The 26,751-nt window shown below is 37.1% G+C and overlaps 1 protein-coding gene across 13 annotated transcripts in view; it reads right to left on the bottom strand.

The window, feature by feature from the left end:
* Tanc2 (tetratricopeptide repeat, ankyrin repeat and coiled-coil containing 2) overlaps positions 1-26,751 on the bottom strand; it is a 289,050-nt gene that overhangs the window by 200,275 nt on the left and 62,024 nt on the right. For 10 of the 13 annotated variants that reach the window (XM_051178779.1, XM_051178787.1, XM_051178795.1 and 7 more), the window contains one exon: positions 6,523-6,594. The exons of the other annotated variants lie outside the window; for them this stretch is intronic. In XM_051178779.1, coding sequence (XP_051034736.1) covers positions 6,523-6,594 — 72 coding nt within the window. The remainder of the gene's footprint in view (positions 1-6,522; positions 6,595-26,751) is intronic. 13 annotated transcript variants of the gene reach the window in all.

The raw sequence follows: 26,751 nt of genomic DNA, 5'->3' as shown, positions 1-26,751 counted from the left end.
TTGTAACAACAGTAAACTGATAGCCATAGCAAAGTGTCCAGCCTGGCAGGACACTGGGAAACAGCTAGGTAATTAAGTTCAATACATGTTATCATTCATGGAATGATCCGTGCACTACCTCTCTGTTCCCTTCTGGCTCTTGGTAATTCTATGCATTTTAAGTAAATTTCTATACTTTATTTATTGACCATATATACATTATATAGTGTTCAGTTGTCTTATTCTGCCCCCTTGTGGGAAACAGCCCCTTAATCGTTTACTGTGAATAAGACATTAAATCCAACTTGCTCCTCCAATGAAATAAAATATGTATTGATTCTACAATAATTTTACTTCAGGCTTTATTAATAAGTTCCTCCTTTGTCCACTGTCATCCAATTCTCCATGGCTATCCATTAAGAATTACATGGGGTTTTCTCCAGGTTTTTGTGATTACCTCATATCAGGAAAACTCATATAATACTTAAAATTAAAATATTTCTGTACATTCAATATAGCTTTCAATCTTTTTAGTGGCCATGCTCTTATTCCTTTTCTTTCATAAATATGATGAGTGACTTCTACAAGGTATCTATTTCTGTTTATGGAAATTATCATAATGCAAAATAATCTAGTATGTTCTGACACAAAGTGTGCTTGGAACTATGTATTACTTTAAAAGATTATAAATAAATGATTATGAATAATTTTGAAAATTTAAACACAGATGAGGAAGTAACATTACTGGTTACTTACACTACATATGATTGTATCAATTTTAAGAAACAGTTTCAGTATATTCTGTAGGGATGACCATGCTATATCGCTTAAAATAGAACAGGAAAACCAAACTACCTCATTTTTTTAAAATATTAAAACTAATTTATGACTGTAAGTTGTGTATACCCTTGCATGTGCTAGTGTTAGCTCAAAGAAACATAAAATAATGATGAGATATAAGCTAATGAGACTATAACATTAAAAATACAAGTATAGCTAATACTCTCACACTAACACCCCAAGATCATTAAGAATTACTTGCTAGAGTGCAAATTTCAAGTTTAGTTTAATGACAAAAGTATTATAGTGAAAAAGATCAGTAAGAATGAATTTCAGAAGTACAAGAGAACTACACATAAAAATGTTTCAAGAGGACTTACCATGTAAGTTCAGATATAACCAATAACAAACATCCACAATTTCAGTATCAGAATGAAAAGTTCCAAATACATACTAACAACAGTATATAGCTAGTCACACTTGGTGCTTGTTTATAAATCCCAGCACTCAAGAGGCAAAGGGAGGAAATTCACAGAACGTCAAAGCCATTCTGGCCTATCACATAGCAAGTCACAGGTCAGCCAGGTTACATAGGAAGCTCCTATCTCAAAAAACAAAGAAACAAACCATCACCAACAACAAACCAAAAGATGTAACATATTATTTTACGGAAGATAATGTCATCTAGGTATGGTGATACAATTTCAGCACCCACATGGCAGCTCATAACTGTCTGAACTCCAGTTGCAGGGAATCCAATGCCCTCTTTTGGCCTCTGCACAAACTAGGTACATATGTGGTATACAGATGCACATGCAGCAGGCGAACACCCATACCACATAAAAACCAAAAAGTAGACACAATTAAGATGGAGGGAATTGTAACCCAGATCAGACCATGTATATGAAGATACAACCTAAAAGAAAGCAATTTAAGCTTAGCTTGTATAAATAGTTTCAATGAATTTAAAATTCCAAGATTGAAATTATCATCCTCCAAAATTTAGAAAATGTTTTAATTTTCATTTGGTTTCAAATGCTTCCACTAAGAAATCTAAAACTAGAGGTTTTCTATTACTGTGTGTATTAGAGTAGCTATAATTTTTTTCTTTCTCTGAAAAATTGAAAGATTGCCTTCATGTTCTCAGTAACTTTTTTTTCAGCTACAATGCATAGCTTTTTCAATAAGGAAACTTGTTATTTAATACCAGAAAATTCTTTTGCATCACTTCATTGAGGATTTCTTTCCTGCTTTCTCCATTGAGACCTGTTATCTGAATAGTGAAACTCTTGTCCTGTAAATTTCTCCACACTTTTCAACTATTTCTATCACTTAGCACCTTTGCTTTACTTTCTTAGGTTCTCTTAACATTAATTTCTAGTATTTATATGGAGTTTTGATTTCTGACATCAGAATTTCAGTGTCTAAGAGCCATTTTAAGAAGATATACAGTATCATCCTTTTTTATAGTGCTTTCTTATTTTGAGGCCAAATTGTTTTCTCTTAGTTCTGAAAATAGTAAATTCTATACCTGTAATTCCGGCCCCCGTCGAGGCTGAGGCTGGAGGATCAAAACTTCTAAGCTAACCTACAATACAAGCAAGATTCTGACTCAAAAAAAAAAAAAAAATATATATATATATATATAAAATTATATATATATATATATATATATATAATTGTCCTCTGTAAAATGTTATTTTAAAATTGCTTTATTCTAGTTAATGTCTATGTCCACATACTACAGTGATTCTTCAAATATCAAGTAAGCCTTGGTTAGCTGCTCACATGAAATAGGAAGGGATTAAAAAGCTAAATGGGAGCCTGGACAGCTGTAGGAATTTTATCTGGACTGTTTATGAATCTCTGATGACTACATAAGTGTACTTTTGTTTTTAATTAGGTTTCTCAGAAAGACTTTCCCAATCTCCCGCCTAAAGGCCCAATGTTACCAATATTCTGAGAGCCCAGTGAGGTAAACAAAAGGAAAGCATGTGGAGTCCAATACTTCTATTTTAGCAAAGGACTCCTTCCCACTGTGTTTGATTTCTTTCAGAATGAAGGGTCTATAAAGAATAAATTCTGAGCTTTGCCAGCATCATAAGTGGGTATAGGAGCCTTTGCTGAGGGTCTGGCTAGTTAAGTGTTAAGATGACATCCCTGAAACCCAACACTTCTCCATCTGACATTAACCAAATCCCCCTTTCATCCCTATCTCTACATGCTGCCAGTCTTAAGCTTTCTGAGACATCTGGAGGATGAATCACATGGCTTTGCTTATTTCTACTGCTAACGAAGTCAGGGTCCAGTCCTAACATCTCCAGGTCCTAACAATATATGGAGGCAGTCTCATTTCTAATCCTTCTGTACTGATCTTTCAATAGGTTTCTGAGATGAACAAAAGTAGAAGGGCAGACTCACCCATCTGATAATACTTCAACTCCTGCATAGTAGAAATTAAGATCAGGTAATTACACTCTGAATCCTGGAAATAACTCATTTGATTGCTTAAGGTTCATCCTTTCTTATTAAAATTCAATTTGTTCTTACAGACTTGAAAAGTATTGTAATTGACAAATCTCAGAGAAAATAATTTCATGTATCTATAGCTATGACATCTAATAAAACATTCCTTCCAATTTTTATTGTTTAATATCAGTTTTAGGCATTAGGATATTTCATCAAATATCTAGTCATCTTGGTTGGCTAGTCATAATTAAGAAGAGAGGAGTAATAACTATCACTATAGTTTCACACTAATTTTCTTGGTAGGGCTTTCACATACATGTTTTCATTACATAGGGATATATTGAAAGAGTATCCCTAACATTTGCCATATTACGGATCATTTGAGAATGATTAAGTATTGCTAGTATAGTTAAAACTTCAAAAATAGCCATGGTGTTTTGTAACAGGCCTCCAGACTTTAGCATAATTGACACCATGATAGACATATTTATTATTCAGGTCAAAAAACTCAGCATGGAGATGGTACCACCTGCCAAAATGAAAACAAAGACATAATCCATCAAACCCATAGTTTTGGGAAAGTCTCTAAATGTACTAACTTTGCATTTTGACTTCTATAGTTGCGCTTCTGGTTAACTGTTATTATTAACTGAAGTATGCCAACTCAGGATACAGTTTTTGTGCTTAAAAGCTCACCCTAAGAAAGGTTTGGGAATAGACTGCGATATCAAATACCCAGTGTAGTTGCTGACTGGCTAATGAAATTTTTCTATGCTTAAACCCACCCCAATATTCTTCTATGGTAAACATGCCACAACATTTTCTGAAACATACAATTTTATACAAAACAAAACAGTGTAACTCTAAAATCTACAAGAACAATGTAGAGGATTAAAGGGTATAGAATTATGGAGTAAAAGGCCCCGGAGCTTGTACAGGATCAACACACCAATATAGCCATTATTTGTATTTTCAATTCTCATTCTTTTGGTGATCACTTCACTTACTTAATGTCATTTATTTAGATATTTATTTCTAACATAATATATTTCATATATTTATTCTTAGCACTGAGAATATAGCATTAATCAAAGTAACCAAAAGGTTGTACTATTATGGAACATTTATTCTATTTTTAAAGAAAGAATATAAACAGAATAAATACAAAGACAATAAGTACTGAAGAAAAAGTATTGAGAGTGGAAGATGCTTATCCAATTTTGAATGAATTAGGAAAAGTCAGAAATTTCAGTGGTATGGCTTGCTTTTACATGTTCACTTCAAAAAGTTAACCAGTGCACTGCTACAGAGGTGACAGATATGGAGGGACTGAGAGGTGAGCATGTTTGAGTTGTATGATGTGAAATTCCCCAAGAATCAGTACAGAATTATGTTTTTAAAAAACAAAACCACACCACCAAGCAGGAGAAGCTCCCTTTTGTACTGTCAATCAAGGTTGTCCAACAGACTACCAAAATCCAAAATACTATAGACTATTGCTATTGCCCTTGTTTGCCCATCCACCCCCACACACCCCCACACCCCACCCCCAGAGGGAGAAGAAAGTCATTGCTGAAGATACCATGTACTTCAGGCAGACACAGAGTCCAAAAGCCCCTTAGCTGGAACTGACTTAAATACTTCCTACCTTAGGAAGCTTTCACGGTGCCAGAAGGTGCCATGTAAGCTTCAAAAGGAGGGAAGCAACCATCAGTCTTACTCAGCTATGACACTTATGAACCACAATCAGCATGGCACAATAACTCTACGAGTGCAGAAGTGGCAAGTATACCTTGGCAATGACCAAAAGGTCTCTAACTGGTTTTAAGAACCACTCACCAAGAGGGAAGTTATGCCTGATACTAGAAACCTACCCAACTACCCAAAACTAGTACAGTCATGGATCTTGGAGGAGAACCTATAAACACCTACAATTTAGCCATAAGATTATTTTTTAAGGTAAAAGATAATAGTATGATTACTACACCAGCATAATCCCTAACTACACTCTAAATATTTGTCCTTATTCCCACAGATAAATGCAGTCCTCATCTCTCGTCAAGAAGACTTCTCTTTGCAATAGATGGAGACCATTACAGAAATCCACAATGGATCTCAGTGCAGAGTTATGGAGCCCAGTCCTGATGAATACATCCACAAACAACTGCCACAACTAAGGCTCAGGAAAATTTCAGAAGACAGTGAAAAACGGTAAGACCCTGAGGATCAGGAAGTTCACTGTGATACTCTATCTCCTGGTAATGTCAAAAGCTATATTCATAAAGCTTCACAACATGACTGCCTAAACATGAGCTAAACGAGGACAACAGACATGCCCAAGTGGATGAGAGGAAGACCGCTTTAGCTCTACCTTACCCAAGAGCTACAGGTAACTAAAGGATGCTGAGAATGTGAGGAATACTCTACTTCAGGGAAGAGCATACCAGTTGGTTCAGTCCTGAAAACACATATACAAGTAAAATCATACAGACTGAACAGTTTTTAATTAATATATATATATATATATATATATATATATATATTTACACACACACACACACACATATGGAGGGTTTAGAAGAAGGAAAGGTAAGGAAATGATGTAATTAACAAACTGAATAGTAACCAGATAAAAAATTAATAAAAATAAAACCACACAAAACCAGCTTAAATAGAAAATAGAAATAAGCAGGAAGATTCTAAAAGAATACAGCAATTTTACCACTTCTTCTCAGTTATGACAAAAATTTTATATTGAAGAAAAACTTTAAATCCAGTATGTGGGGGCTTAAGTCCTGGGTACAATCCCCACCGTGTACCACATAAACTGGATGTGGTGGAGCACACCTGCAATATTATCACTTGGGAAGAGGACAGGGAACCAGAAGTTCAAGGTCAGCCTCAGTTACATAGTTAGAAGTCAGTCTGAGCTACATGAGACTGAGTCACATAAAAGGAGTGGGGGAAGGTGGAGGGAGGGAGGGAGGGAGCAAAGAGAAAAGGGAAAAAGAGAAGGAGAGAGGAAGAGGGAAGGCAAATATTCATGTGATTATACTCCAACAAATGATGGTGTTAAAATTTTACTTTGATACTTTCCAAAAGTAGTATCTAGACATTTATCATTAATTGTGTGTGGGGGGGGTTAAGTCTTAATATCATTTTAAAATTGACACAACGCCCCAGTTGATTACATCAATAAACTCTAAATGAGAAATTAAAATACCAAAGAAACACAGCAAAATCCCATTCCCAAATGAAGTATGAAGGAACAGCTGTCACTGAAAACAGTTTTACCTTGCCCAGAGCGGCTTTGGCGAGAATCTACACTCGACTGTCTTCGATCCGGTGGTTCCTCGCTTCCTCCATCTGCATTAAGTTAAAAACAGCATGAACAGATAATGAGTTTGACCTAACTCAGATGACATCTGTATCATAAAACTACTATGTGTTTCACTTATTTTCATTTCTTATAATTCAGATTATTAAAATTTTTTGAGGATTTCACTATGTAAACCAATGGCTCTTGTCCTCATTCTTGCAGGGAGAAATTTACAAAGGCTCAATGGAGGTGGGTGTGCTTCTCCCCTCCATCATTCATACACACGAAGGAATGGAGGAGTTACAGCACTGACTCCAAAGTTCACTCACAGCACTGTGGCTTAGAGGCCTGACCTAACAATGTCTAAATGATAGACAACTGCTTGCCTACAATACATCAAATCATTTCAAGGACTCTCTCTATATACCTCTTCTTATAATTTTCAAAAAGCTACAACAAATTTACATTCATAAATAGTTCCATTTTGTTATACAGAAACAAAATGATTCATCACAAATAAAGCACAAAAATTAAACCAAGGGATTAAGAATTCCATAAACCACATATAAAATTAAAACAAATCAAGTGGCCTAAAATCTAGGCTTGATGGCATATTGTATACTCCCAGGACTCAGGAGGCTGATGCAGAGGGGATATAGAGAGAGTAATTGCTTCAAGTCAACCTAAACATAAGAGTACCAAGTCAGCCTGAGTTTAACAGCAAACAACCAAATCAAGACTAGCTAAAGCTTAAACATAGTGATCTAAACTTACAAACTTCTTTTTACTTCAATCAAATTTAAAATGTATCAAAGACTCGGCAGCTTATTTTACGCAATCATTCATTTCTAACTTAATAGGAATAAGAAGTAACAACTATAAGCAGGTTTAAAAAGTATTGCTCCCCCCCACACACACACACACACGTGCTCTAGAAATAAAACTCAGGTCCTTGTGCTTGTAAGGCAAACATCTTACTAACTGAGATATCTCCCCAGCCTTGCTTTAACTTACTATTCTCAGCTAAATAAAATAAAAATAATCAAGGCTGGGTTGAAAATGTTCTTCTCATCTAGTCTATCCTTTTGTAAGTATTTCTCTAGCTTAAGTGTCTCCACTGAGCTTTAGCCCCACGTAACTGATATTGTCCCTTACATCTCTAACTGGAAGGCTACCAGGCATCTAAAATACACAGTCAGGAAAACATCCTGGAGCTCTTCCCACATTTCTTCACGTCCCTGTTTGACCAAGCACTACAATCAGCTATAGCTAGGTAGGCCAGAACCAAAAGTCACCATAGCCTTTTCTTCTGCCTTACCCTTCAAACTGAACGTACACCCTCTCTCCTCGATTTTACTCCACCAACCTCTTAGGTTATTGTAATGCTTCCTTACTGGTCTATCTGACATTTGGACCTGCATCTGGTACAGTGTTCCCAAAATGATTTCTTCATCTGAACTTCATGTTCTCTACTCTCCATCCTAACTGAAATATTTAACTTGTGTGCATGTCTGCTTCTTATTTTAAGATGCAGTACTGCAGTAGATGGGCATGGTGGTGCACACCTTTAATCACAGCTCTCGTGAGGCAGAGGCAGGAGGATCTCTGAGTTTGAGGACAGCCTGGCCTACAAAGAGAGTTCCAGAACAGCCAAAACCATATAGAGACCTTGTCTAAACAAACAAACAAACAAACAAACAACAAAAACTGAAAACCAAAAACAAGACCCTCTCCACCCAGATCCATCCATATCACACTCTGCAGTGCCCTCTTCACTTCTATTATTAATGACTTATTAAAGCTTGTGTGAGGATACAGAAAGCAAAGTCAGCCACGAGCCATAGGAACCAGGCACACATCTTTAATCCCAGCAGCCAGAAGTTAGGAGGTGGTGGTACACACTTATTTCCTAGGACTCAGGATTAAGAGATAGATGGATCTCTGTGAGTCCAAGGCCACCAAGATCTACACAAGAGTGATCCAGTCCTAAAGAGAAACAGTTCACACAAAGATGATCTCAGCACCTGGGATCACATGCCTTTAATCCCAGGAGCAAGGTCTCAGTATCAGGCACTCATGCTCCAGTCACACTGAGAATAGGAGGCACTCATTCTCCAGTCACACTGAGGAGAAAAAGACATTCAGTCAGTCTCAGGATTCTCCAGCCACACTGAGGAAAGGCAGCAGGATCAGCCCTTTCAGCCTGAGGTAGTGGTAAGAGCTAGTGGCTGGCTACTTTGCTTTTCTGATCTTCAGTATTGAATAAGCACCCATCCAAGGCCCAGGAAACAGAAAGAGGAGGCAAAAAGCATGTAGGCAGAAAACATGTAAACAACAGAGAGAAGGCCATGAAATACTCTCTGAAGGGCATGACAGCAAAGGCACTTCTAAATCCCTAACAGTTGGTGCTGCCTGTGTAAGGCTGCACAAGACTAAGACAGGAAAAAATGTCAGCCATAGATAGGGAAGTGGCAACGGGTTCCCATCTTATTTAGGAAGCTAAAAACAATCAAGGGCTGCTGGATGAGAGGAAAGCACTTCCTCAGTGATGTGGCCCTTGGTAGTTATTCTCACTCTAGGGCAATAGCCTCACACCCATGTCCCACATGAGTGACCCTGGTTGTTTAAATCAGTAGGTCACAAAGCAAAATGAAAACTAAACAAAAGTTAAAGTGGGTTAGGGCTTGGTGGGAAGAAGGTGAGGTACTGATGGGGGCTGGGGGGGACTAGAGACGATGAAGAGATGAGTATGTTATATACACATATGAATTGTCAAAGGATAAATTAATTTAAAAACTAAAGAGAATCTTTAAAAATTCTAATTATTTTTAAGGAAATGTGCATGTTTATATCCTTTTAACTCTATATTCCAAATAAACAATTCTACAGTTTTTTTTTTTTTAATAAGGCTTGATATTTCATTTTATATTTTGTATTTTTGAGATAGGGTTTGTCTGTATAGCCCTGACTCCTGGACCTCACTTTGTAGACCAAGCTGTCCTGAAACTCAGAGATTTGCCTGTCTCTGAGTGTTGAGATTAAAGGCTGTTCCACCACACCTGGCAAGGCCTGATATTTTAACTGATCAAAGTTAGAATTTGTTGTTGTTTTAAATCCTTTAGGAATTCTCCCACCTCAGATGTTCATTAATTAATAGCCAATGTGTACAGAAATCTTACAGAAGCCGGCCTCATTGCATAATGGTAGCGCGTCTGACTCCAAAAATCTTACAGACTTCTGTTTAATTTTTATTTCTCTTATTAATAGTAAATAAGGCTGGGGTGATGGCTAAGTGGATAAGCTACTTGTTGCACTAGAACAAGGACCTGAACTCTCAGAACCCATATAAAAGCCTGGTACATGCCTATTAACTATAGCACAGATTGGGCAGAGGCATGCCAACCCTGAGGGCTCAGTCATCAGCCAGCCTAGCTAAAACAGCGAGCTTCCAGTTAAACTGGACACCTTATTGCAAAAAAAAAAAAAAAAAAAAAAAAAAAAAAAAAAAAGGTGGAAAAGCAATTTAGGAAGATGTCTCAAGGTTTGACCTCTTCACAGGCATAGATGAGGCCTCACAAGTATGAGCGTGTGCATGTGCAGGCATCTGTGTATTCTCTTCTAAAATTAACAACCTACAAAGTAAATTAATTTACTTAAAAAAAAAAAACTAGTGAAGTTGAATGTATTTCACTGGCCATTTGGTGGTTGTGTAATCTTGTTTATGTCCTATTTTGACACTTTGTGTGTGAGAAGCAAGGGGGTAGGATACTGGTATTATTATTATTAATCTCACACAGGCTGGGCCTTGTGTATTCTCAATGAAACCCTGTTGCTGAGTGATATCCCCAGTCCGCTACCATATCCTCTAATATTTGTAATCATTGCAACTGCTGTTTTATTTTGTTGGGTTGATGTCTAGACCTTTGTTTTCAGTTTTTAGCAGACTGATTAATCAGTAATGAATGGGTATAATTTTCTTTTCATTTTTCTGTTTAAGGTCCAGTGAGTTTCTTTTGATAAGTATGGCATTCAGCCATTGTTTAAATACTATTTTATCATCACATTTCTATTCTTCTTCTTGAGCTCCAATGGCACAAATGTTAACCTTTTGTTTCTGTCCTACACATCTTCTGAGGCTCCCTGTTTGTTTGCTTGTTTCTCTTTACATTTGATAATTTGGGGGTTTGTTTAGATTTTGATCCTTTTTATTACAACAGAAGTTTCAAGGTCATAGATTCCTGTTCTGTCTCTATTCTGGTAATGAGCCTACCAAGTATACTCTGGTTATATTTTAGTTCTGAAATTCCTATTACATTCCTTTTTGGTCTCCTATTTTTTCATTAAAAATTTTGTCTATTCATTTTGAGAAGGTTCATGTAACTGCTGTTGAGACTTTTTTTTATATAAGACATCCTTGTCCAGGATTTTCACTGACTCAGCCTGGTATTAACACCTCTTATCTTTTCCCTTACAAACTGGCATTTCCCAGTATACATAATTTGTTATTCTTGGTGTGTAATTTTAGATCATATCTGAACTTTCTCAATATTTTAAATTATGATCTTCAAGTCTTATTTAATCTATTGGGAAATGTCAGCTCCATTTCTGAATGCATTTATTCAAAGTTCTAGTCTCATCCATCTTGCCTATATGCCCCTCTGCAGTTGGTGCTCTGGTCAGACATCTCTTAGATCAATACTGAATAGGTTTTGGTATGATAATTACAGTTAGATTCATACTGTAAAGCTCAGATGTAAACCTTGGTGTTCATACTTTCTGAGCTTTGTTTCTTTTCAGGGTTTTCCAGTTTCCTTGTACTCCTGGAAAATGGGCTGTAGTAACAGCTCCACTATAGAGAATTTAGTCTTATGTGGGTTCCCACTGTCGTTAACAAGGTGGGAGGATACAGCAATAAGAGCAAACATGGGAGGGTAGGGAGGACTTCTACATGATCTGTCTCAGTGTGAGTACTTTTCACCTCCTCAAACCAGAACTAGAAAGTTCCTATGGAAGATGTCTGTCTGTACCCTGTTTCACTACAGTACACTCTAATTAGCAGACACTGAAGAAAAGGGAAATCCTAAACTAATAAATGGTTCAGATTTCCCCACAAATTATTCCATTGTTCCTTCCATTTTGGTCCTCAAAGAGTTACTCCATGCACTGTGTCCAGGATAGCTGCACTCATAATGGGAAAGACAAATTAAACTGTGGTGTCCCCCATCTCATATGGACCTGGGTCTTGCCCCTACTTCTTATTGTGATGGTACTGTGTGTTCTAAACACAAACCCCTTGTTTGTGGCAGGGCAAGAATTTGTCTACCTGTCTCTATCATCTGTCCCTATTTATCAAATTTCTACCTTTCTCTATCATCTGTCCCTATTTATCAAATTTCTACCTGTCTCTATCATCTGTCCCTATTTATAACAGACCCATTCAATACAGACTCAAGCTCCAGGAACACTTTAGCAGACCTTCTGAGTAAGCCCTTGTAGACCCAGAAACCTGGTCCACTCACCTGCTGATTCAAATATTCAGCAACCTGCTAGAGAATCTAGCAGTAAGCCTGCCTATCTAAAGATACAGCAGACAGCCTGTTCCAAAATCTCTGCATGAGCTAAGTAAAGAACTTTCTCAGCAAAAGCCAATCTATAAAGAACAAAATAGGTACAAACTTTTTTAAACATTTAGACACCAATACAAAGTGGTTAATGGTCATGAATGGGGTGCGTATCACCAAAGAAGAGTTTAAAAGCATCCTAAACAAAAAGAAATCTATTAACTACTTGATCAAGACTTCTGAATTAATAATCATAAAGTTCAGCGAGCCACAAGAAAACACAGACAACAAAATGAAATCAGGAAAACAATACATAACAAAAAAGAGAAATTAACAAGAAGATAGGAAGCAAAAAAAAAGGAGCCACACATGAGGTAGGCACAATATTACATACCTCTAAACCCATCATTTGATGGGAAGAGGAGGAAGGATCCCAAGAGTTTGAAGGCAACCTGGGATATAGAGTGAAAAGCTGTCTCAAAAAAAAAAAAAAAAATCTGAACACAACTACTGAACTCAAAATTATCACAGAGCATGTTCAATCAAAGAAAAGAAAGAATCATTGAGTCCCCAGGTCAGCCTGAACAACACTAAGTGGTAAAGGCCTCCAGGACTCAAGGGCTTTTACAAAACAGACCAATGTACATGGCATCCAGAATAAGAAGCAAAAAGAGTTCTGTGGTACTAATAAGATGAGAAATTAACGAGAAAACCTATTTAAAGAATAATAATAGAAAAATGTCCATTATCTATAGAAATAAGCATCCAGATTCATGAAGTGAAAAAAATCCAATAATAAAGATACCTTTATCATGGGCTATGGTGGCACATGCCTTTAATCCCAACATTCAGGAGGCAGAGGCAGCTGGATCTCTGAATTTGAGGTCAGCCTGGTCTAAAGAGTGAGTTCCAGGACAGCCAGAGCTACACAGTGAAACCCTATCTAGAAACTTGCCCCCCCCCACCAACAAAAGATACATTTACCAAGACATACTGTAACTATATTCTCAGAGTCAAAGACAAAGAGCTTTTGTTTGTATTTTGCTTTTTTTATTGCTTGTTTTGGTTATGATGCAGGCCACCATGAGTCACTGTATTTCTGTTTTGTTTTGAAGACAATGTCTACATAGTCCAGGCTGGCCTTGAATCCTTCATCATAAACAAGGGAACACCTGTCAATGGTTTCCTGATCAAAAAATCTTGTAGACAGAGACATTAACTAGCACGGTATGTCCAAAGTCCTAAAAAAAAAAAACAAACTGCTAACCAAGAACTTTCTGAAGCAAAGCTGTCATTCAGAAATTCAGAAATGAAGGAGAGAGAAAAACATTTCCCAGACCAAAAAAAAAAAAAAGCTGTAGTAGTACATAACCTCTAAACCTACCTTACAAGAAAGAAGGGAATTCATCAAATTGAAATGAGAACATGTTAATTAAATGCCATAAAAACAAAGTTATAAATCTATAAAAGCTAGAAGATCATCAATCAGGACACTGATTCAGTGATGATAGTAGATAAATAACTTTTAATTGTAGTACAAATATTAAGATACAATAGTTTAAAATAAAATGTTTGGTTATCATACTTTGAAAACAGCTGCCTGGATATACCCACACCCATTTATATATTATTGATAAACTGACTGTAAAAATTAATAGTTACAATAATGTTAGTGAGTGTTTACCCAGTTGTAACCTATGGTATTAGTAAAATGAGAAATTAACAGTATACAGTATTTACGTGTTTGAAGTTATCGGCTTAAAATAGACTAAAGATACTTAATTGTAACCTAAAGGGGGGGGGAGCAAGTAGTAAACATAGAACAGAAAGAAATCAAAGAATATCATGAGAAAAAATAATATTAATAAAATATAAAAGACACCAAAAGAAGAAGGAAGAAAGCCAATACATAAACAAAATGACAATAGCAATCAATTCATTACCTATCACAGCTAAGTAAATATTAACTCTCCAAATCAACAAAAAGTAGTTAATAGGGAAAAAAGATCTAACTGTATGCTGCCTGAAGAGAGACTCACTTCAGCTGTAAGGACACATATAAGCTGAAAGTGAAGGAATGGAAAACTGTGCGTAAACAGTAATCCAAGAAAGCAGGGGTGGCTACTCTTAGAATGCATGACTTATTGGGTGTACTTACAGAGGTCTGGTACAGGGTTACTTGATGGGGGTGTTGGTAATCCAGAGGCAGGCACACTGAAAAGTCTTTATTTGGTATGTATGAAGACATTTTACAGTCACAATAGATTTTTATTTTAATCTGCTGGATGTTAATCTGATACAACTAACAACAGCTACTTGTATGAGACAGAATACACTTTAGACATTCTGGAAAACAGTATGAAAGCTCCTTAAAACTTAACTGTATTTCCATATGATCTAGAAGTCCCAATTTGGGGTGCATCATGGAAATTAAATCAATATATCCATATATATGTAGTTAAATGTTCACTGCAGTATTATTTGCTTAAGTAAGATACAGAATCAACTAAAGTGTCGATGGATGGATGGATGAAAAAAATTACAAAGCACTACTACTCAGACTTTTAAAAACAATAAATCTTGTCATCTGCAATAAGCATGGACACATTTATGCTAACTAAGCTAAATCAGACCCAGGATGAAAAAATACTATATAATATCAGTTATATATGGAAGCTAAAATATGTTGAACTATTTGAAAAAACAGAATTGTGGTTGTCAAGGAGTCAGTGAAATAGAGACACAGTGCTCAAAAGATTTAAGGTTCTAGTGTAGTGAGATAGTCCTTCTATTGATACAATTTGGGATATTTATCTTGCTGCCCTTTATAGTTCTACCTCTTGTCTTGACACTTATACTCTACCTCTATTTTAGGGATTTACATGTATGTATATGTAAATACTTATATTGTTTAAGTATTTGTTCCTGCTTTACTCAGGAAAGTTTTAATCAGTCTTTTTAGCTAAGTTCCCGAGTATTACAGATTATCTTCACTCACATTTCCTGTACCTATGAGATTAGTCAGATATAGATGCTTAATCTTCAATCACTTCATAGACATGCAGAACATGGCATTTAAATGTTTTAATATTAGTACTCCATTGAAATGAGACACTGTTGCTCCTGACAGCACCGTGCACTTTCCCGAAAATATGTTGGACACTGTTGCTGCTCCTGCTGGAGTTCAATCTCGACTCAGCTAATGGCCTGTTGGGCATAGAATTGCCCCCACCTTGACCACTGATTTGGACAAATATAGAAGACTGCTTGACCTTGCCAAGTCAGGGTAAGACAGCCATTCTATTTCCCTGCTGTTGTTGTGGTCTGTCAAGTTCTCTTGGCCTTAGCCAAATCTGGGTGTACCAACGTCGCTGTGAGACCTAGGGTGACTGTTCAGGTGGCTTGCTGTTTCTGTCCTTACTGCACCTTTTGGAAGTTGTCCATCCGCATTCCCTGTCTACTCTAGTATTGTTAATTTCCTTCTCAGGTCTTGAGGAGGTTGAAGATTAAACTATCACAACTATTATTCTCTCTTCCTAGTTAGATATATTAGGTACTAGACTTACGTTTTCCAGCTTAGGACAACTCTACTGTAAACTCCATTGCCCTCACCCTAGGACTAGATATGTAGGTCATTTTGTTCTCGATTTTCCTTTTCTTAGAGCACACTTGTTATTCACTGTTTTGTATATAGTTTTGTATTAAGCCTAAATCTTTTCTTTAGACTAAAAGGGGAATTGTAGTGAGATAGTCCTTCTGTAGCACTGACCACACCCATTGGGGGGTGGAGCGATGGGTGGAAGTGACCTGAGGAAGGAGGTAGGAGGGGGCCAGGAAGGCGCTCTCTCTTTCTGGCGTGACTCGGACAGGAGAGGATCGGGTTGAATTTCCTGGTGTTCATCTGTCTAGGTTGTAAGTTATTTCTCCCTGAATAAACATCTATTCGGCCTATTTGTTTATCCTGATCCTTATTTACCGCAATATTCTAGGTTAGACAGGGGAATATGATACTGTGGTATATGTTTTTTGGTTTTCATCTGTAGTTCCTGGTATGTAACTCACTCTCCAAGGTAGACCACAGAATCACTTTCTTTTTCTCAAAATATGATAAACAAAACCTACCACCACACACACAGTCTCTGACCTACTTTTATCTCATAGTAAATCATAAGACTCCCCTCAGTGTAGAGCAGTGGTTCTCATTCTGTGTTCTCAACTTTCACAATAGTTGCATATCAGATATATACATTATAATTCATAACTATAGCAAAAATTACAGTTATAAACTAGTAACAAAAATAATTTTATTGTGTGGGGGGTCACTACAACATGAACTATATCAAAGATTCACACATTGGGAAAATTATCACTGGTGTAGAGGAATTCTACTTCATATCCTGGAGGGAGAGTAGGTGTTTAGAGCCCAAAGAACTGCTGACACAGACAGGACTTGCTGGATTTCCCTTCCAGGCCTACCAGCTTTAGGTCACACCCCAGTATATTAGCAGCAACTCATATTTTGACATGGTTGTCCATACTTCTGTTGTGTCTGTGTTATGCAGTCTTCATAAAGTACACAAATGGAAAGGTTTGCAGAATGCCTAGTTAGTTGAATGCATGGAAGTCCCCAGAGGGTAATAAACAATGAGAGGGCAAAGAAGGTTCACACCCCTTCCACTATATGCATCTATTCATCTCTGTCATTTGTAATATCATTTATTATAAACTAGTAAACATAGCTATTCCTTGAATGTCAGCAAACAACTCATACTAATTAATCAAACCCACAGAGAGTAATCAGGAAATACCCATTTATAATCAGCTAAAGAAAATACAGATAACATGAAATCTGTGAATAGCGACTGGAGTAGCAGGCCCTGGAAGCTGTCTAGGAGACAGAGTCAGCAACCTATGGGACGACACCATCTCCAGTTCCCTACGTTCAGACTCGAATAGGGTTCCCAAACCTTCTGGGGTCACACAAGTATTCTGTTGACTGTGGCATGAATATAGAAGAAAATCTCTTTGACAATATATCTCAGGCCAGTCATTGGAGAAAAATATATCTTCTTCTCCTGGCCCCCACTTCCTATCCTAATGTGAGACAAAGGGACAATTCCTGTCCTGAGCCATACCACATAGGACAATGTGACATTCATCATGCTCTTCAGACAGGTTTGTAATTTATTACTCACAAATCATTTTTTTCTGGAGTTTTCCATGTACAGACCACATACAACCAGGGGCAATTAAAATAGTGGAAAGTAAACCATGGATAATGAGACACTAGTGTTTTGGGCTACCTTAATAAACTAAGAAATGCTATTATAAAGTAAATTTGAGTGTCTCCAACTTATAGGAATGGTTATGAAACTGCTACACACTATTTTTTATAAAGGCTATAACTCTTATTCTTTTCATGTTAGAACCAAATTAAAATTTCATTCTATTAGATTTTCATATAAATTAAATGATATGATTGATTCATGTAGTTCTACTGTAAAACAATCGTAAGAACCTATCCATACATATTGAAGATTATTATATGGTTCGTCAAAGTACAGCATCTTTTAAAAAGCATAAAATGTAATAATATGAGCCTGAAAATTCCTAACAGATAAGTTAGACAATAGGGTACGAGATTAAGCCTTTGTACCATTCAAAAAAAAAAAAAAAAAATTTACAGAGAGTACTGTGAAAAAGTTAAGGGCAGTGGAACAGTAATTTTGAAATTTCCCAAAATTTCTACTAAGTAATACCAATGAAAATAAATAATATGACTCCAGCTCCAGGAGATCAAATGTCTTCTGACCTCCATAGGCAACTGCCCTAATTTTATTTTATTTTTTTAATGCAAGTGGGGAAATTAAGACTAGGAAATCTTAAGGAACAAGTTATAATATTTTTGACATTACACACACAACACACAACACACACACACACACACACACACACACCAAAGCATGAAGCCACTTGGAGTTAAAAGAACCACCACGAAATTCCCCCTTATAAATACATAAATCTTAAATAATCAGAGAGTTTTTTAGTAAACTAAGTGAAATCCAGTAGTAATCTACAAATAATATGAAATAATGTCTTCAATACTAAAAAACACTAATACAAGTTTTCTGTTCCCATTATTTCATAGAGGAATATATTAAAAAGAAATTACTGCACTCCATACAGTTTTTATAAGATTTTTATTATGTAAATGGTGTTCTGTCTGCATGCCCCTATACCAGGAAAAGGCACCCAGATCTCATTATAGGTGCTTGTGAGCCACCATATGGTTGCTAGAAATTGAACTCAGGACCTCTGGAAGAACAGCTGGTGCTCTTAACCTCTGAGCTGTCTCTCTAGCCGGTTTTTGTTTGTTTGTTTGTTTGTTTTTAACTGAGATATGTAAGATAAAACAGTCTTAGAAAAATAGAAATATTTAATACTTACTGATTTTGTATGATGGCAATCAAGTTACAGAAATACTTATAAGAAGATGACTAGCCAGGTGGTGGATAGTGCCTTTAGTCCCAACACTCAGGAGGCAGGGGCAGGCAGATCTCCATGAGTTCAAGGCCAGCCTGGTCTACAAAGTAAGTTCCAGGACTTCCAGGGCTGTTACACTGAGAAGCTCTGTCTCAAAAAACAAAAAAACAAAACGAGATGATTGGGATAAAGCAATAGCTCAACATTTAAGGGCACTGGCTGCACTCCCAGAGGACCAGGTTCAATTTCCAGTAACTACACAGCAGCTCACTGTATTATTAAGTCCAGTCCCGGGGCCAAAAACATCCTTTATTAAAGGATGGCACAAATGCAAGTTCCTCCTCTTATACAGACTTTCAGGATAACTATCAAGAAGAATCAAGGCTCTGATGGGAGATGTCATTCTCTTATTGGTTAGTGAATAAAGCACTGTTGGCCAATAGGAAAGCAAGATAGGTGGGACTAGAAGACTAGGAGGAGAGAGGAAGTAGTGAGGAGAAATTCCAAGATGGAGGATAGAGAGAAGAACGCCAGCCCCTCTCTCCGGTAAGATAAGACCATGTGGAAATACTTAGATTAATAGAAATAGGTTAATAATTAAGACAGAGCTAGCCAATAAGAAACATTAGAAACAGGCCAACAGCTTTATATCTAATATAGTGTGTCTGCTTGTTATTTGGGGCTGGAGCACAAGACTGTGGGTCCAGACAGGAGGAAAAACTACTCTAGTGGGGCTCCTCCTTCCATACTATAGCACAGTGCACGCACCTGTAAAGTACACTATTGCAGTAAAGTCAGAGCAACTATTCATATCTGTATGATATCACTGTCACAGTATATTAATGATTAATGACTGTAAGATAGACTGGACTATAAGATTAAAATTGTGCCTTTGAAAACCCTTCTGCCTTGATATTTTTATAACAGGCATGCAGTTGGTACTTTTAAATTGCTGAACTGTTTATATGCCAGCTCTCAAATTAACACATTTGTATAATAAAGGCAAGCCAGGACTTGCTCCTCTTAGCACTTCTCACCACCCCCACCCCACCCCACCCCTAAACTTCTCCAGACCCTGAGGTTTGCTTTCATTCCTTCAGCTTCTCTCTTCCTTTATAAATCAGCCATTTTGGCCACACAGAGTTGGCTCTGCTATTGGTCCTCTTGCCTCCTTGTTAAGGGATGCTTGCACACTGTGTAAAATGATGTGTCACAGTTTTAATAAAGAGCTGAATGGCCAACAGGTAGGCAGAACTTCTGGGCAGAGAAAACAACTCTAGGGGGAAGAGGGAAGATGCCAGGGAGGCACTGAGGAAATCAGACATACAGAGAAAGGTTAAAAAAAAGTGTTAAGAGGTAGATTAACATGCCAGGCATTGGTGGCACACGCCTTTAATCCCAGCACTCGGGAAGCAGAGGCAGGAGGATCTCTGTGAGTTCGAGACCAGCCTGTTCTACAAGAGCTAGTTCCAGGACAGTCTCCAAAGCTACACAAAGAAACCCTGTTTCGAAAAACAAAAACAAACAAACAAATAAAAAGTAGATTAATAGAAACTGGTTAATTAGATTAGTTATTAGATATAGTTGGGAACAAGCCTAAGCTAAAGGCCAAGCTTTCATAATTAATAATAAGTCTCAGTGTCATTATTGGGGAGCTGGCGGTCCCAAAAGAAAGCCCAATAAGAAAGACTAACTACTACTCCCTTTCTCCTCTCTTCTCTTCCTTTCTTGTTCTCCCCCACCCCTCTCTTCTCATGGACCAGTTCAGTCTTCTGGTCATGTCTTTTCTAATTTCTCTCCCTGCTCAGAACTTTTCCAGATGCCTCTGGCTGCTAAAAACCTTCTCCTCAACCATACCCAGGAGCCGTCATGTCGCCATTTTCATGCACCACAGAGGCAAACACTCATTCTCATCACATCATTTGAGTGCATGCACTACTAAGAGCATGAAACTAAAGAAAGAGTGTATACACATAAACAAACTCCACAGACGTGAAAGAAAAGTGAAGCTTCAGCTTTTTAGACCAACATTAATGAAAATAGTTGTTACCTAAATGACCCTTACCAAGCATCAGGCATCATGCTAAGTGTTCTACTTATGTATACCATTCAGTATTCATCAAACGCCTGTGAAATATAATGAATTTTCCCTTCAACAGATTACTAATGTATTTGTAAGTGCAAAATCCAGAGCTTAAAAGTAGCCCTGACATTTTCTTTCCCAGACATACTCAAATTCATTACTCTACTAGGGAACCTATATGCATGTACCTGTTTATAAATTGGAAAGGCCTGTCTATGTGCATGAAATAAGTTTGGGGTCTTAGCAAAAAAGACCACCACTCCAATTAGAGTGTCTCAACAAGGCAAAACTTGACTTCTGATCAGAAAGGTGTGTTGTCACACACCAAAGCAGAAGAACAAGCATACAGGGAAAGGAAATTCATTTGGTTTTTATTCTAATGTAGAATAAAAAGTCTTTTTCACAGTGGCCGTATTTGGTTAGTTTTAAAAGAATGGTACAAAGGAAATGAAGGAAAGCAGAAGAGTGTTAGCTCTTAAGTCTTTTCATAATCAAAAGTTTTACCAGGTAGAAGGAGTTAAAATATTTGCATAAAGGTTTTACTAGGTGGGTGATATAAAGATTTGAAGTCCTTGTTGTAAACAAGTATTTTATAGTATTAGGTAGAAAACACTAACATTTAATGTTTCTTACAAATAAAAACTAGTCATTTTCAAGTCCCCACTTGGATATCTCAATTACTCTTAAAACTCATTATATCCAAACATAAAATCCTCTCCTTCTGCTTACTCCTTCAAACCTAACTCTATCAGAGTTCCCCACTTCATTTCAATGAATTCAAAATTGAAATCTTGATGGACAACTTGATTTGATTAAAAAACATACCTCTGAATGCAGATGTGTGGATGTTTCCAAAAAGGATTAGCTATAGGGTAAGAGATCTATCTACCTTAAACATGGGCATCTCCATCCCATTGGCTAAGGATCCAGATAGAACAAAAAGGATTGAGGGGAAAAAAAAAAAAAAAAGGCAGCAATGCAGGTTTCCTGGCTGCCATGTTGTGAGCTACTCTGCTCTGCCTTGCCAGACTTGATACATCTAAACCAGCAGTTTTCAATTTGTGGGTTAATACCCTTTTGCAGGGGTCTTGACCCCTTCACAGGGGTCACATATCTACGTATTAGATATTATGATCCATATCAGTCACAAAATTACAGTTATGAAATAGCAATGAAAATAATTTTATGGTTGGGGGTCACCACATCATGAGGAACTGTATTAAAGGGTGGCAACATTAGGAAGGTTGAAAAGCATTTGTCTAAACAAAAAAATTCTTTCTACCCTTAAGGTGTTTCTCTTAGATGTTTTGCTAAGATATTGAAAAGCTTGATATGTAAGGATGGAAAAATTTAGCCTAACTTCCACTGACCCCAGGAGTAGGAAAAAGGTCACATTCTTGACTGTTTACGACAGGGCGGTTTTACAACAGCACCTGTGAGAACCTGTATGAACCTGTATGAACAAGAAATGAGCCTTGTCACACTACCCAGAAGCCCTAGCGAAAGCAGACTTCCTGGGCTAAGTGCGGGCTTGGATAGTTCAAATTAATTGGTCCGCACAGGATGCTATGAGATGATTGGGTTATGATGTGCAGGCTTTGTTGTAACCCTATAAAAGCTGTCTAAACCCTGTACCCAGGGTTCCCAGTCCCCAACTTCCACGTGGAGTATGGCTGCGAACCACAGTGCACTAGGATATAAAATACCTCATGCTTTTGCATCAAGACCGCTTCTCGTGAGTGATTTGTGGGGGGCGCCTTTCCTGAGTTGGGGTGTGAAGGTAGGTCCACGACCTCCGCAGGTCTTACAGATAGACCCACCAAATTCTGTCCTTCCATCCATTTGCCCCTCACCCCTACTGTCACCTGCCATGCATTATTTATTTGTTTAGTTTTTTAAACATATTTTTATTAATTCTTTGAAAGTTTCATACAATATATTTTGATCAACCAACACCTTGCCTGAACTCTTCTCAGACCTACCCTCACCTCCTTACAACTCATGTTGTGAGGCCATTCACTAGAGTGTAGTAGTAGGAATTAAGACCTCTGCTAAGAACTCATTCCCCCCCCCCCCCCCCCGCCCTGCTGCCCTCAGGGCAATCAACTGTAACCCTGGATAACAGGAGAGATGCTTTCAAATGCAAAATGCTAATGTTCTTTTGGCTCCTACAGCCCTGAAAGCGCCCTAACCGGTACTTGGAACCTGAGATGACTAACAGCCCCCTTTTGCTTACCCCTCCTCCATCTGATGCTGGGGTATATAAGCTAGCCCCCCCCCCCCCGAGTAAAGTGATAGATAATAAAAAGCCTTCTTAATATCAAGAAAGTCCAGAGTTATTAACCTCAACACCCTCCGCAGTTTCTCAGGCGCTGCATGTAGTCCCTTAAAGAAAACTGACCCTCCCTCCCCCAGAAGTTATCAACTACTTAGAGCTCCTCAGGTAGGGGTAGTAGGTTCCTGAATAAAAAGACAGGCTGGATTTTGTGTAGGCAATCACAGCTGCTGTGAGCTTCCAAGAACAATGGTCCTGTCCTCTCCTACCTCTGGTTCTTACAATCTTTATGTCTCCTCTTCCATGATGATCCCTAAGCTTTGGTTGGATGGTTGGTTGGTTGGTTGGTTGGTTGGTGGGGGGGGGGGGCAGTGATACAGATGTGCCATTTGTGAATAAGCACATCACTGACATTAATGCTCTGCAATTTAACCAACTATGAGTTTCTGTGTTAACTACCATTCACTGTACAAAGAAACTTCCTTGATGAGGTCTGAAGGCTGTACTAGTCTGTGAATCTAGAGACAATGGATACAGAAGGCAGTTTGATATTGTGTCCATTTAGCAGAATGAAAGTAGTAAGTTCGCTGCTGGGGCCTGGGTTCTTGATCATATTTATAGTACTGAGCATATAATTCTTTCTGTGGAAAAGGTCTTAAATACCATCAGAAAGCAGTTGTTACCCCAGCAACACTTGTGCCACTACTGAACCATGAATATAACTTGCCACTCCATCTTAGTGTAGGTTCACAGCTAGGTAAAAGCTATTGATGATTTTTCTCTCAACTGACTTTATTACACCATCTGGTACTACGCAAGCTAACAAGGAGAGGGGAAGCTTCCTGATCAATACCAACTTGATTTCTCCATCCTGTAACCAAAGAATATGATGTCTTCAGCAATAGATTATTACCATCAAGTTCTCATGGGCAACCAAGGGCAGTGACATAGTCTGTACTGTTTTGGGGTCTCCAAGACATTTCTGACCATCAGCTTAAGAGGAGGTATCCCACATATGGCTCTGAACTCTGTATTTACCATCTATCCGTTTCCATTCCCAGCCTGCATCTGTCCCTTATTCCATCCTTTATTCATTCTTTCTAAACATAGGTTCTAGCTGAATAATTATTTAGAATGCAAAATGAACAGCCACATCATTTAACATTAAAATACTTGACATCTCCCATCAGAAAAGGTATAAATTCTTAGCATAGCTTAGTCTCATTTATAATTAGATGTCTCTTTGTTTTCCTAACACTGGCTTTCTTTCAGTTTCTGATCTTTCCCTCTTCAAATGTCTTTACAGACACCAGAGAAATAACTCATACATATGGAGTCAGGATAAAATATTTTTTCATTCCAAATTCATATTTAAAAATGTAGAAGTCTCAAAGACAATAAGAAGTGCTTTATCTTATTATATCACTTTGGTTCATAATAAAATCCTTACATTTCTTCTTCTGCAAACATAGAATGACTGCTGATAGACTGAAAACCAAACCTTCCCCTCTCCCCTCCAATCATAAGAAAAAACATAACTTCTAAATAGATTAACTTTCACTGCAAAGACCCAAGTAGTTATGTTAAAAGGTCATAAATTATAAAATTACGACTCAAAGTTGTTCTTTCAAATAATGTTTGGTTGTCATTGACTACATATGCACACATGGGGGTTGGGGGTTGTGTTCATAACCTCAGGCTGGTTTCTAACTTGACTATGTAATGTAGCCAAGGAAGATCCTGAACTTCAGACATTTCTGCCTTCATCTCTTAAGTGCTGGGATTACTGGAGTGTAGTAGCTCACCAGGCTTATATGGTGACAGAAAATAATCCATCACTTTGTACATGCTAGACAAGCACTCTAAGCTATACCTCCAGTTCATATAGATGTTTTCTAAAGTACTTAGGATAATACTATGAACTTATGGGTACCTGAGTGTTACTATATTATTTGGCTATTATAATAATGGCAAAGAGTAAAGATCTGAAATCAAAGTGTTGTAGGAAAAACGTTTTTAAGCTAAGAAAATGATGACATATGCAATATAAAAAATTCAAAGCACAATTCATTCCCTTAGATTTATCCTTAATACAGCTCTTAATAAGGCTGTTACATTTTTTTTTTTTTAATTATCTTCCCAAGAAACAAGGATACAACAATGATTAAATGGCTGGGTAGTAAGAATCATCTGGATGCAATCAACATAAAATAGTTAATTAAGTAAGAAAAGAAATGAATAAAGAACTTAAAAACCAAACAAGGGTAAATACACTACCTATCAGAGAAACTGGCATTCCAAATTACTACAGAAAGGAAAGGCCCTTCAACAAACAGGGTAAGAAAAATAACTATGTGTATTTGAAATAAATAAATAAATAAATAAATAAATGATTTCCTTCTCACAAAACAATCATTTTGCTGTAAGATTTACAGAAAATAAATCCACATAAAATTAGAAATGAAAAATTTTATAATTATTTGTAGAATATATTTGTGATCTTCAAGAGTCCTTAACATGAATGATGAAAAATAATAATAAAACTGAATAATTTAAAATTTTAACTTACTCAATATAAGTTTGGGTATAAAAAAATTTTAAGATGGAGTGTATAGATTGAGAAGGATTACTTAAATAAAAGTCACAGACCAAGAATCAATCAAAAACAGGGGTCTATAAACCTCAGGAGTATAAATATTTAAGAGTTGCAGATCACTTTAGCACAGAATAGTTGGGAGAGGGGTGGGGTCCAAAAGACCTTTAAGAAAAGCATTTCAAAATTACAAAGGAGAAGACCAATTGGCAAAATGGAAAACTAGAGCTCCTCCAACTCCCACTATCACTTTCTGGCTCATTATAATACTAAACCTCACACCCCTGGGTGGAGATTTAAGAGGTTTATAAGATACATGATGCAAAAGTTGTATGCAGAATTACATGTAACAGAACATACCCAAGAAACCTGAACTCTGTATAAAAGGGCTGTTTCAGCTACAAAGGCTCTTTGTTGAGGCCACTTTGTCTTCTCCCTTGGAGGAGTATCCTTCCTTAAAAGTCTGTCACTTTGCTACTGTTCATGTATTTCTGTCCAATCCCTTATTCTGGAATGTGAGAACCTAGCATCGCACTAGAGGTGCACACTGAACCCTGTATCAGTCAATATCAGTATGTTCTCCATCTTGATATATCACTTCTGCAGTTGTAGCACAAAATAAGCATCAACAATGTACAAATAAGTATACACATATTCCAATAAAAGTACTCACAAATATGAAATTTTGAATTTTACAATTTTCACATTATAATGAAAATGACATTTTAGCCTCTGTTAATTTTTTCTGAATTATTTAAAATAAATGTAAAAACCATTCCTAACTCATAGGTTGTATAAAAAACAGGTCACAAGATAAATATGGGACATCAGCTATAGTTTACTGGACCACCTTTGAGATATACAAAGAATTCCTGTAATCAGTAAGAAAAGGACAAATAATCCAATAAAGACATGCATGAAAGTTATAAAGTTAACAGATAAGGAAACTATAAAGGCCAATAAACACATGAAATTAGGAAAGCCTCACTAGAAATTAGGAAAAAACAATTAAATCAGGTGTCACTTTTTACTCATGAGATTGGTAAAAGTTAACTCCTACTTTATGAACATGGGCAATACAGGACCTTTTTGGAAACTATAAATGTGTACAGTAACAACAAAGAAATGATGTAGCAAAGGTAAACATAAAGAATCTATATCCTGTCCATCTCACAATTCCACTTCTGGCACAGTACCCCAAAGTCCCAG

Source organism: Phodopus roborovskii, unplaced genomic scaffold (assembly GCF_943737965.1).
Source record: "Phodopus roborovskii unplaced genomic scaffold, PHOROB, whole genome shotgun sequence".
In the NCBI taxonomy this organism is placed as follows: domain Eukaryota; kingdom Metazoa; phylum Chordata; class Mammalia; order Rodentia; family Cricetidae; genus Phodopus; species Phodopus roborovskii.
Note: the sequence above shows the minus strand (reverse complement) of the source record. Positions and strands in the feature narration are given on the sequence as shown.